The 12,177-nt window shown below is 42.7% G+C and overlaps 1 protein-coding gene across 1 annotated transcript in view; it reads left to right on the forward strand.

Annotated features, from left to right (window-relative positions):
* The window catches only part of ANOS1 (anosmin 1), a 200,958-nt gene that overhangs the window by 21,502 nt on the left and 167,279 nt on the right, over positions 1-12,177 (forward strand). Inside the window, exon 5 of the mRNA XM_018043716.1 lies at positions 2,571-2,618. Within this exon, the coding sequence (XP_017899205.1) occupies positions 2,571-2,618 (48 nt within the window). The remainder of the gene's footprint in view (positions 1-2,570; positions 2,619-12,177) is intronic.

The raw sequence follows: 12,177 nt of genomic DNA on the forward strand, positions 1-12,177 counted from the left end.
AGACTCCTGCATTAGGAAGATGTGTTACTGTGAATGGGAGAGCAGATATCCATAGAATAGAATCTGACAGTGAAAAAAGGGTGGATGAAGTATTGATGTATGTGACAGCGGGGATGAGGCAAAAAGACTGCTGTTCAGTTGCTAAGTTGTGTCCGACTGTTCGCTGCCTCATGGACTGCAGAATGCCAGGCTTCTCTGTCCTCTCCTATTTCTCCTGGAGCTTGCTCAAACTCATGTGCATCGAGTCAGTGATGCCATCTCATCCTCTGTCACCTGCTTCTCCTTCTGCCTCTAATCTGTCCCAGCATCAGGGTCTTTTCCAATCAGTCAGCTCTTTGCATTCAAGTATTGAAGCTTCAGCTTCCGTCCTTCCAGTGAATATTCACGATGGCTTTCCTTTAGGATGGACTGGTTTGATCTCCTTGCTGTCCAAGAGACTCTCAAGAGCACAATGTAAGACATGATGAAGTGAAATGATCCAGGCACAGAAGACTACGTATGTTCTGATTCCATTTACACGAAGTGTCCAGAGTAAGGAAATTTCTAGAGAAAGAATGGATGTTAGTGGTTGTCAGAGTCGGAGGAGAGGGCCTGCAAAATGGACAGTTTTGTGTCAGAAGTTGAAAAAGTCCAACAATTCGTGATGATGGTGGCGCTGCCTTTCTACTAAAAACCACTGAAATTTTCAGTTTAAATGAGTGAATTTTGCATATGTGAATTATGTATCAGAATTTTGTAATAAGGATATTTTTCAAAAGGTATATTATTGGTTCAGTGTTCTTTTGAGTGCAAACAAAGGCGATACTATTCTATTCACTATGGTATTCTTAAAATTAAAAGTTTAGGCATTCAGCCATAGGTAATGGGCTACTTTAATCTCGTAGCTAACTTTGAACTTCAGAGAACAGGAGGTCACAGCGTCTTAATTACCAGGTGACCATTTCCATGAGCTCTCCCGACCTATCCCAGCCTAGCACAGTCTGATGTAAAGTATCATAATCCAACCAAAATTTTAGTCATGTACGAGGACAAGTTTCAGACAGAAATTCAGACTCTAAGGATAATAAATCATAGTCCTACAGAACTGTAATTCCAAAAAGATGCATGCACCCCTATGTTCATGGTGTCACTATTTACAATAGCCAAGATATGGAAGCAATGTAAATATCCGTCAACAGATGAGTGGGTAAAGAAAATTATATATAGAATAAAATACTAGTCAGCCACAGAAAACAATGAGATAATGCCATTGGCAGCAACATGGATGGATGCAGAGATCATCATATAAGTGAAATAAGTCAGACAGAGAAAGATCATAGGCTGTCACTTACATGTAGAGTCTAAAATACGACACGAATGTGTGGAAAGAGACTCACAGACGTAGAGGACAGACTGATGGTTGTCAAGGGGGTGGGGTGGTGGAGAGGGACATCTTGGGAGTTTGGGATTAGCAGATGGAAACACGCATTTATATATAGGATGGATAAACAAGGTTCTACTGTAGAGCGCAGGGAACTGTGCTCAATCAGTTCAGTTCAGTTGCTCAGTCATGTCCGACTCTTTGCAACCCCATGGACTGCAGAACGCCAGGCCTCCCTGTCCATCACCAACTCCCCGAGTTTACTCAAACGCATGTCTGTTGAGTCGGTGATGCCATCCAACCATCTCATCCTCTGTCCTCCCCTTCTCTTCCCGCCTTCAATCTTTCCCAGAATCAGGGTCTTTTCCAGTGAGTCAGCTCTTTGCATCAGGTGGCCAAAGTACTGGAGTTTCAGCTTCAACATCAGTGCTCATTCACTCAATACCCTCTGATAAAGCATACTGGAAAAGAATATGAAAAAAATGTGTATATATATGTGTATATATATATGTATGTATAACAAAGTCACTCTGTACAGCAGAAATTAACACAACATTATAAATCAGCTAGACTTCAATAAAATAAATTTGAATTTGAATAAATCCTAATCCTGGCATTTGGTGTGTTTGAGTGGTTTGTGCGTATCCCCTCACTTACTTACACCACTGACCACATGCAAGAGCTAATGTCTTTATGCTTTACAGGCAGATGAACTGAGGGACAGACAAGCCCCTTGTCCAGAGTCACACATCCAGAGAAGGGGGAAAGAGAGAGAAAGAGAGAGAGAGAGAGAGAGAGAGAGAGAGAGAGAGAACATTTTTCACATGGTATCTGACTTCCAGGCTCAAACTCTTTTTACTGATCAGTTGAAATTGAAAAGCCTCCAGGAAGACACCTCTGCGGGTCATTTTCCTGCTGGTCTGTATTTGATCACTCAGCACACCCCTGAGAGATGGCTCACACACTTTTCCTTCCCAGAACAGCTTGAAATTCTTCATTATTTTATATGTATTTGTATCACGAAGTCAAGGGCAAAACACGATTTCCATTAGAAACACACTTTTCTGTTTCGGAAGAAAGACATAGCAGGGTGGCAAGTTGGTCTTTCATTAGGGCTGATATTTTTAAATTATATTAAAGCACACAGGTGTATGCAGTTTTCAAATACAAAAGTATCTAACGAGTCAATGTTTCCTTTTTCGTTTTGCAGAACAATGGTTCCCTGGTTTGGTGCCAGAATCACAAGCAATGTTCAAAGGTATGTGCCCTACAACTGTATCAGTATTTTTTTTTAAATTAATTTTGGAATAAGTGTAGAGTCACAGGAACCTGCAAAGCTAGTAGAGAGAAATCACATGTACTGTTCACTCTCTTTCCACCAATGTTTATACCTTATATATTCGTAGCACGGTATCAAAAGCAGATAATTATCATTGGTACAAGGGATGTATTAATATAGTTTTGTAACGTTTTTATCACTTGTATAGATTCCGTTAATGTAGTCACTGCTGCAATCAAGATGTATGTATCAGTATTTCTATATATTACCTTATTTGTCTCTCCATTCTCTAGTTATTTTAGTCAAAAATGTTTTTAAGGAGAAAACATCTTCTGATTCCACCAGAAGACTTAATGCATTCGACTCACAGCTAAGTAATTTTGTATGTGTTTGCTTTGTGTGCGGGAACTGGTCATTAAGTAATTCGATTCTTTAAGCAAGCAGCCTCTCTTCTGTTTCTGAGTATTTCTTGTTGCACACCCATGTTCTAAATTTCACATTATTCTCATTCCTATGTTTGATGGCATAAATTTCTCAGTCCAAAAACATCATAAGCTATAAGAATCTGTATGTGTGTATATATGTAATATACATGTAGTATATGCTTCAGCTCTAGTCTGAAAGTTGGCTTTATATTCAGATAGTATAAGTGAATACAGTTGAAACCTGCTGTACATACTGGAGTGCTTTGCGATCGTGGTAGAGTTTGCTGAAATTTCTTTCGTGGGTGCTACTATTAGACTGAAAGTTAAAGCATTCTTCTATTTTACAGTCAAAATTGTATAATTGTGTGAATGTGAAATAATTTGGTGAAAGCAAGCTTTGCTTACCTCTGACTCTCTAGATTCTGGGCAGAAATGGAATGTCTGGTCTACAATCCTTTTCCTTTTTATATAGTATCGTAAACATTGGCCCTGATAAGACATTTTCTGGTATCTGTTATATTAATTGTTCTTCAACTAGTGTTGAATTTGTTTATGTCATCATTACAGAAAAAGATTGTGTGTGTGTGTAAGAAAATATGGCCACACGACTAAATTTCATAATTAGTTTTCTTTTTTTTCCAGTTTTGTTGGTTGGGTATTCAGTTCAGTTCAGTTGCTCAGTCATGTCAAACTCTTTGCAACCCCATGAATCACAGCACGCTAAGCCTCTCTGTCCATCACCAACTCCCGGAGTTCACCCAAACTCATGTCCATCGAGTCGGTGATGCCATCCAGCCATCTCATCCTCTGTTGTCCCGTTCTCCTCCTGCCCCTAGTCCCTCCCACCATCAGGGTCTTTTCCAGTGAGTCAACTCTTCGCATGAGGTGGCCAAAGTATTGGAGTTTCAGCCTCAGTATCAGTCCTTCCAATGAACATCCAGGACTGGTCTCCTTTAGGATGGACTGGTTGGATCTTCTTGCAGTCCAAGGGACTGTCAAGAGTCTTCTCCAACACTACAGTTCAAAAGCATCAATTCTTCAGTGCTCAGCTTTCTTCACAGTCTAACTCTCACATCCATACATGACCCCTGCAAAAACCATAGCCTTGACTAGATGGACCTTTGTTAGCAAAGTAATGTCTCTGCTTTTTAATATGCTGTCTAGGTTGGTCATCACTTTCCTTCACATGATGCTAGTCTTTTGTATCTGTAGTATTTGTACTTAGCACCTCTTTTATCCTTACCCCATCAAGAGATTAATTCTTTTTTATACGTTTGAAATTTGAATGGGCGAGATTCATTTGAACTGCTTCTAAAATACCCTAATTAAAGAACATTGCAACTCTGGGGAATACAGATCATTGAACCATATTTCATAATTGGATGATCCAGGCTGACATGAGAGACTGAATTTCACAGGAACAGAAATCAATTCCTTTTGCCTGAAAGCAAAAATGAATCAATAAGTCACGGCTAATTCCAACAGAACCTTTGGACTATATTACAAAGCTGACGTAAATTTCAGGGTTGTCTTGAGTCTGAATCCGTGGGGATGAACCTTACATGTTAATCAAAGTTTATCTCCTTTGGATATTATCACTGGGTACATTCGCAGATAGTTTGTGTTTCTTTTGAGACGTGAAGCACTGTGTAAGTTTTTCCTCTTGATGATCTGGTTAATGAAGTGAAGGGTAAGCGATGTAACTCCATTTTACACGTGGGGAAAATCAGGCACACACATATTGGATAATGGTCCTGAAATAACTCAGCAAATCTGGTGCGGTGGTTGTTTAGTCACTAAGTCGTGCCTGACTCTTTGTCATCCAATGGATGGTGGCCAGCCAGGATTCTCTGCCCATTGGACTTCCCAGGCAAGCACATTGATAGAGGCAACTCAAGTTGGGAATGCTGTCTCCATTGTGGTCTTGAATAAAGATCTACAGCTTTAAAAACAGTTTTGAACAAATATTGGGACAGAAGAGTTAAAAAAAACCCCACCAAGTCAAAAAGTTATGCTGATGACGTAACTGAGTGTATGTTAAAAGATAAAGTTTACAGAATATTTCTTTTTTTTTTTTAATTTTTTTTTTTTTTAATTTTAAAATCTTTAATTCTTACATGCTTTCCCAAACATGAACCCCCCTCCCACCTCCCTCCCCACAACATCTCTCTGGGTCTAGAAAGTTGTTGTTCAGTGGCTAAGTCGTGTCCGAGTCTTTGCGACCCCATGGACTGCAGCACGCCAGGCTTCCCTGTCCTTCACTATCTCCCCGAGTTTGCTCAAACTCATGTCCATTGAGTCAGTGATGCCATCCAACCATCTCATCCTCTGTCATCCCCTTCTCCTCCTGCCCTCAATCTTTCCCAGCATCAGGGTCTTTTCCAGTGAGTCGACTCTTCACATCAGGTAGACAAAGCATTGGAGCTTCGGCTTCAGAATCAGTCCTTCCAGTGAATATTCAGGACTGATCTCCTTTAGGATGGACTGGTGGGATCTCCTCGCAGTCCAAGGGACCCTCAAGAGTCTTCTCCAGCACTACAGTTCAAAAGCACCAATTCTTTGGTGCTCAGACTTCTTTATGGTCCAACTCTCACATCCACACATGACTACTGGAAAAACCATAGCCTTGTCTATACAGACCTTTGTTGGCAAAGGGATGTCTCTGCTTTTTACAGAAAGTACACAGTTTCTAACTAGTTCTGGTTGCGTCTGCAAAGTTGGTCACCATCAGGGTCTTTCCAGAACATGGGTTCTTCCTCCCATGCAGTTGCCAGCCTTGTCCAGCCTGCCAGCATCTCTTGTCTGGACCAGTCTGTGAGCATGCTCTCGGGTCTCCCACATTGGACTGTGTGCATGTGGGTGCTGGAAAGACCCTTTACACGTGTAGTCGGAATCATGCTGCTGTTTGACTCACGCCCTTTGCTGTCTAAGCATCTCCTTCAGTGTAAACACTGTCTCATCTGCTTGTGGTCTCTCTCCACTTCCTCCTGTGTTCAGCCCCCATCAACATGTCTTTTACCTCCTCCCAGAAAGCTTCTCCCATAGACACCCAGCTCACCATGCACCACCGCCCCCGCCACCCCCCCCCCGATTCACATCTCAGCACAAATGCCACCTCCTCAGCCTTGCCCTCCTGTATCACCTCCCACCCCTTTACAGTGTCCTCAGCCATACTACACCCTTGTCATTTTATATACCTATTTCTTTGCCTCTGCGATTCTGTCTCCTTCACCAGAAAAGAAGCTTCAGGCAGCCATTGATTGTGTCGTGCTTTGTTCATTGTGGGAGCTTGAAGCCTAGAACCGTGTCTGGGTATGGAGTCTTTGCTTACCGAGCATTTGTCTTTTTGTTTTGTTTTGTTGTTTCAACTTTTTATTTTGTATTAGGGTATAGCTGATTAACAAACAATGTGGTGATAGTTTCAGGTGAACATTGAAGTGATTCAGCCATACGTATACATGCATCCATTCTCCCGCAAACTCCCCTCCCATCCAGGCGGCCACATGACGCTGAGCAGAGTTCCCGGTGCTGGTCAGCAGGTCCTTGCTGGTTCTCCATGTGAAATCCAGCAGTGTGTGCGTGTCCATCCCAAACGCCCTAACTATCCCTTCCCTCATCCTTCCTCCCTGGGAACCATAAGGTTATTACAGAGGATTGAGCAGAGTCCCCTGTGCTGTCCAGCAGGTCCTTGCTGGCTCTCCATGTTAAATACAGCAGTGTGTCTATGTCCGTCCCAAACTCCCTAACTATCCCTTCCCCCATCCTTCTCCCCTGGGAACCATAAGATTATTACAGAGGATTGAGCAGAGTTCCCTGTGCTGGACAGCAGGTCCTTGTTGGTTCTCCATGTTACGTATAGCAGAGTACATGTCTATCCCAAACTCACTGACTTATCTTCTCCCTGGCAACCATAAGTTTGTTTTCTAGGTCTGTTCATCTCTTTCTGTTTTGTAAGCAGTTCATTTGTATAATTTCTTTGTAGATTCTACATGTAGGTCATGGTGTATTTCTCCCTCTCCATCTGACTTAGTTTCACTTAGCGTGACAAGCTCTAGGTCCATAGATGTTGCTGCGGATGGCATGACTTCCTTCTTTGAAATGGCGAGTAATCCTTCACTTTATATATGTGCCGCAGTATCTATATCCTTTCATCTGTTGGTGTACGTTTGAGTCGTTTCCATGTCTTTGCTGCTGTGAATAGCACTGCACTGAACACTGGGGTGTGCGTATCCTCTTGGGTCAGGTTTTCCTCTGGATGTATGCCCAGGAGTGGGATTTCAGGGTCGTGTGCATATGCTAAGTTGCTTCAGTCGTGTCTAACTCTTTGCGACTCCATGGACTGTAGCCCACCAGGCTCCTCTGTCCATGGCATTTTCTAGGCAGGAATACTGGAGTGGGTTGCCGTTTCATTCTCCAGGGGGCAGGGCCATAGCTCTAGTTTTAGTTTTTTAAGGACCCTCCATACTGTTCTCCGACACGACTGAGCGACTTCACTTTCACTTTTCACTTTCATGCATTGGAGAAGGAAATGGCAACCCACTCCAGTGTTCTTGCCTGGAGAATCCCAGGGACGGGGAACCTGGTGGGCTGCCGTCTATGGGGTCGCACAGAGTTGAACACGACTGAAGCGACTTAGCAGCAGCAGCAGCAGCATACTGTTCTCCACAGTGGCTGTACCAATTTACATCCCCACCAACAGTGCAGGAGGGTTCCCTTTTCCCCACACCTTCTCCATTATTTACTGTTTATGGATATATTTTATGGTAGCCATTCTGGCTGGTGCTCATTAAATGTTTGTGAATGATCCATGAGTGAAATGTATACATTACATTTTCTTCCTCCTCCAAAGTACATCCTTACTGTACTACCATCAGGGAAAAAAAGGTTATATAATCCATTTTGTACCTGAGTAATGTAGCATGATCAGTTTATTCAGTTTAGTCCAGTTTAGTCCAGTTTCTCAGTCGTGTCTGACTCTTTGCGACCTTATGGACTGCAGCACACCAGGCTTCCCTGTCCATCACCAACTCCCGGAGCTTCCTTAGACTCATGTCCATCGAGTCAGTGATGCCATCTAACCATCACATCCTCTGTTGTCCCCTTCTCCTCCTGCCTTCAGTCTTTCCCAGCATCAGAGTCTTTTCCAGTAAGTCAGCTCTTTGCATCAGGTGGCCAAAGGATTGGAGTTTAACCTTTAGCATTAGTCCTTCTAATGAATATTCAGGACTGATCTCCTTTAGGATGGACTGGTTGGATCTCCTTGCTGTCCAAGGGACTCTCAGGAGTCTTCTCCAATACCACAGTTCAAAAGCATCAGTTATTCAGCACTCAGCTTTCTTTATGGTCCAACTCTGACATCCATACATGACCACTAGAAAAACCTTAGCTTTGACTCTACGGACCTTTGTCAGTAATGTCTCTGTTTTTTGTTTTTTTTTTTTTTAAATATGCTCTCTAGGTTTGTCAAACCTTTTCTTCCAAAGAGCAAGTGTCTTCTAATTTCATGGCTGCAGTCACAATTGGCAGTGACTTTGGAGCCCGAGAAAATGAAGTCTCTCACGGTTTCTGTTGTTTCCCCATCTATTTGCCATGAAGTGATGGGACTGGATTCCATGATCTTCATTTTTTGAATGTTGAGTCTTAAGCCAGCTTTTTCACTCTCTTTCACTTTCATCAAGAGGCTGTTTAGCTCCTCTTCACTTTATGCTGTAAGGGTGGTATCATCTGCATATCTGAGGTTATTGATCTTTCTCTTTCTCTCTGCAGTCACGATTCCAGCTTGTGCTTCATCCACCCCGACATTCTGCTTGATGTACTCTACTTACAAGTTAAATGAGCAGGGTGACATTATACAGCCTTGAAGTACTCCTTTCCCAATTTGTAACCAGTCTATTGTTCCATGTCTGCTTCGAACTGTTGCTTCTTAACCTGCATACAGATTTCTCAGGAGGCAGGTAATTAATTATTTCCTAATTAATAATTTTCCACAGTCTATTGTGATCCACACAGTCAAAGGCGTTGGCATAGTCAATAAAGCAGAAATAGATGATTTTCTGGAACTCTCTTGCTTTTTCCATGATCCAGCGGATGTTGGCAATTGGATCTCTGGTTCCTCTGCCTTTTCGAAAACCAGCTTGAACATCAGGAAGTTCACGGTTCACGTATTGCTGAAGCCTGGCTTGGAGAATTTTGAGCATTACTTTACTGGCGTGTGAGATGAGTGCAATTGTGCAGTAGTTTGAGCATTCTTTGGCATTGCCTTTCTTTGGGATTGGAATGAAAACTGACCTTTTCCAGTCCTGTGGCCACTGCTGAGTTTTCCAAATTTGTTGGCATATTGAGTGCAGCACTTTCACAGCATCATCTTTCAGGATTTGAAATAGCTCTACTGGAATTCCATCACCTCCACTAGCTTTGTTCGTAGTGATGCTTCCTAAGGCCCACTTGACTTCACATTCCAGGATGTCTGGCTCTAGATGAGTGATCACACCATCGTGATTATCCCAGTCATGAAGATCTTTTTGTACAGTTCTTCTGTGTATTCTTGCCATCTCTTCTTAATATAGTCTGCTTCTGTTAGGTTCAGACCATTTCTGTCCTTTATCGAGCCCATCTTTGCATGAAATGTTCCCTTGGTATCTCTAATTTTCTTGAAGAGATCTCTAGTCTTTCCCATTCTGTTCTTTTGCTCTATTTCTTTGCATTAATCGCTGAAGAAGGCTTTCTTATCTCTTCTTGCAACCTGCCTCTTGAGAAATCTGTATGCAGGCCAGGAAGCAACAGTTAGAACTGGACATGGAACAACAGACTGGTTCCAAATAGGAAAAGGAGTACATCAAGGCTGTATATTGTCACCCTGCTTATTTAACTTCTATGCAGAGTACATCATGAGAAATGCTGGACTGGAAGAAACACAAGCTGGAATCAAGATTGCTGGGAGAAATATCAATAATCTCAGATATGCAGATGACACCACCCTTATGGCAGAAAGTGAAGAGGAACTAAACAGCCTCTTGATGAAAGTAAAAGATGAGAGTGAAAAAGTTGGCTTAAAACTCAACATTCAGAAAACGAAGATCATGGCATCCGGTCCCATCACTCCATGGGAAATAGATGGGGAAACAGTGGAAACAGTGTCAGACTTTATTTTTTGGGCTCCAGAATCACTGTAGATGGTGATTGCAGTTACGAAATTAGAAGACACTTACTCCTTAGAAGGAAAGTTATGAGCAACCTAGATAGCATATTCAAAAGCAGAGACATTACTTTGCCAACAAAGGTCCGTCTAGTCAAGGCTATGGTTTTTCCAGTAGTCATGTATGGATGTGAGAGTTGGACTGTGAAGAAGGCTGAGCGCTGAAGAAGTGATGCTTTTGAACTGTGGTATTGGAGAAGACTCTTGAGAGTCCCTTGGACTGCAAGGAGATCCAACCAGTCCATTCTAAAGGAGATCAACCCTGGGATTTCTTTGGAAGGAATGATGCTAAAGCTGAAAATCTGATACTTTGGCCACCTCATGCGAAGAGTTGACTCATTGGAGAAGACTTTGATGCTGGGAGGGATTGGGGGCAGGAGGAGAAAGGGACAACAGAGGATGAGATGGCTGGATGGCATCACTGACTTGATGGATGTGACTCTGAGTGAATTCCAGGAGCTGGTGATGGACAGGGAGGCCTGGCATGCTGTGATTCATGGGGTTGCAAAGAGTTCGACACGACTGAGTGACTGAACTGAACTGAATTAATAATAAATAAAGATCATTTATTATTAATTAGGAAATTTTTCCTCCTTTAATGAAGTCAGGTTTCATTAGCAGCTTTCAGCTCCTTCGTAATTTGGAACAGTGACTACTGTCCAGCATTGCTTGAGGTCACAGCCTGAGCGACTTTGCTCCCCAGGGGATGTTTGGCAATGGCGGGAGATATTTTTGGTGGTCACTATTGGTGATGGGAAGCTACTGGCATTTAGCGGGTGGAGGTCAGGGGTGCTGACAAACCGCAAAACGTATAGGACTCCCTCATGGTGAGGAGCTTCCTGACTTCAGTGTCAGTAGTGCCAAGAGAGGTTCCGAGGCCTTTGTCTGTGCATTTTGCAAGTTATAAAAAGAATTAAGGGAGAAGGCAGGAGGAGAAGGCGACGACAGAGGACGAGATGGTTGGTTGGCATCATTGACTCAATGGACATGAATTGGAGCAAGCTCCGGGAGATGGTGACGGACAGGGAGGCCTGGTGTGCTGCAGTCCATGGGGTTGCAAAGAGTCAGACACGACTGAGCAACTGAACAACGACCAAAAGAATCGAAGAACACAGTTCTGTTCTCAGAAGTTTTACTTTATAACTTGAAGGGAAATAAACACATGGTTTACTGACCATGTGGTATGCACCTAGCACCTTTCAGAGGCCCATTATAATGTTAGGAATTCTGATTCTCATCATATACAGTTTCTGTAGAGGATCTGATACTAAATATTTTCATCTTTGTGGTCCTTCAGATCTCGGTGGCAACTACTCTTGTGGCCATTGTAGCCTGAAAGAAAAGTGATAGATAGGAGATAAATAAAGGTAAGCGGCTGTTTTCCAATGAAACATTACGTGCCGACACTGAAATTGGAATTTCATATAACTTCCATGTCATGACATTTTATTTTCGCCAGCCACATTTGAAAAAGTGAGAACAATTCTGTGCTCGCCAGCTGTACAAAAACAGGTGCTGAGCTGGGTTTGCCCACTTGCTGTAGTTTGCCAACCTCTCTTGTCTGCCAAGGCATTCCCATGGGCAAAAGCAAGCAAAAACAAAACAGTAAAGTAGTGTTTTTCTCTCAATACAAAGACATATCTTGATGTATTGAAACTAATAAATGGACTGTTTTTAACACCTCGTGTGGAAGATTGTTGATCAGCTTTTGAGGATTCGATGACTGTTCAGTTCAGTTCAGTTCATTCGCTCAGTTATGTCTGACTCTTTGCAACCCCATAAATCACAGCACTCCAGGCCTCCTTGTCCATCACCAACTCCTGGAGTTCACTCAAACTCACGTCCGTTAAGTCGGTGATGCCATCCAGCCATCTCATCCTCGGTCGTCCCCTTCTCCTCCTGCCCCCAATCCCTCCCA

Source organism: Capra hircus (assembly GCF_001704415.2).
Source record: "Capra hircus breed San Clemente chromosome X unlocalized genomic scaffold, ASM170441v1, whole genome shotgun sequence".
NCBI lineage: Eukaryota > Metazoa > Chordata > Mammalia > Artiodactyla > Bovidae > Capra > Capra hircus.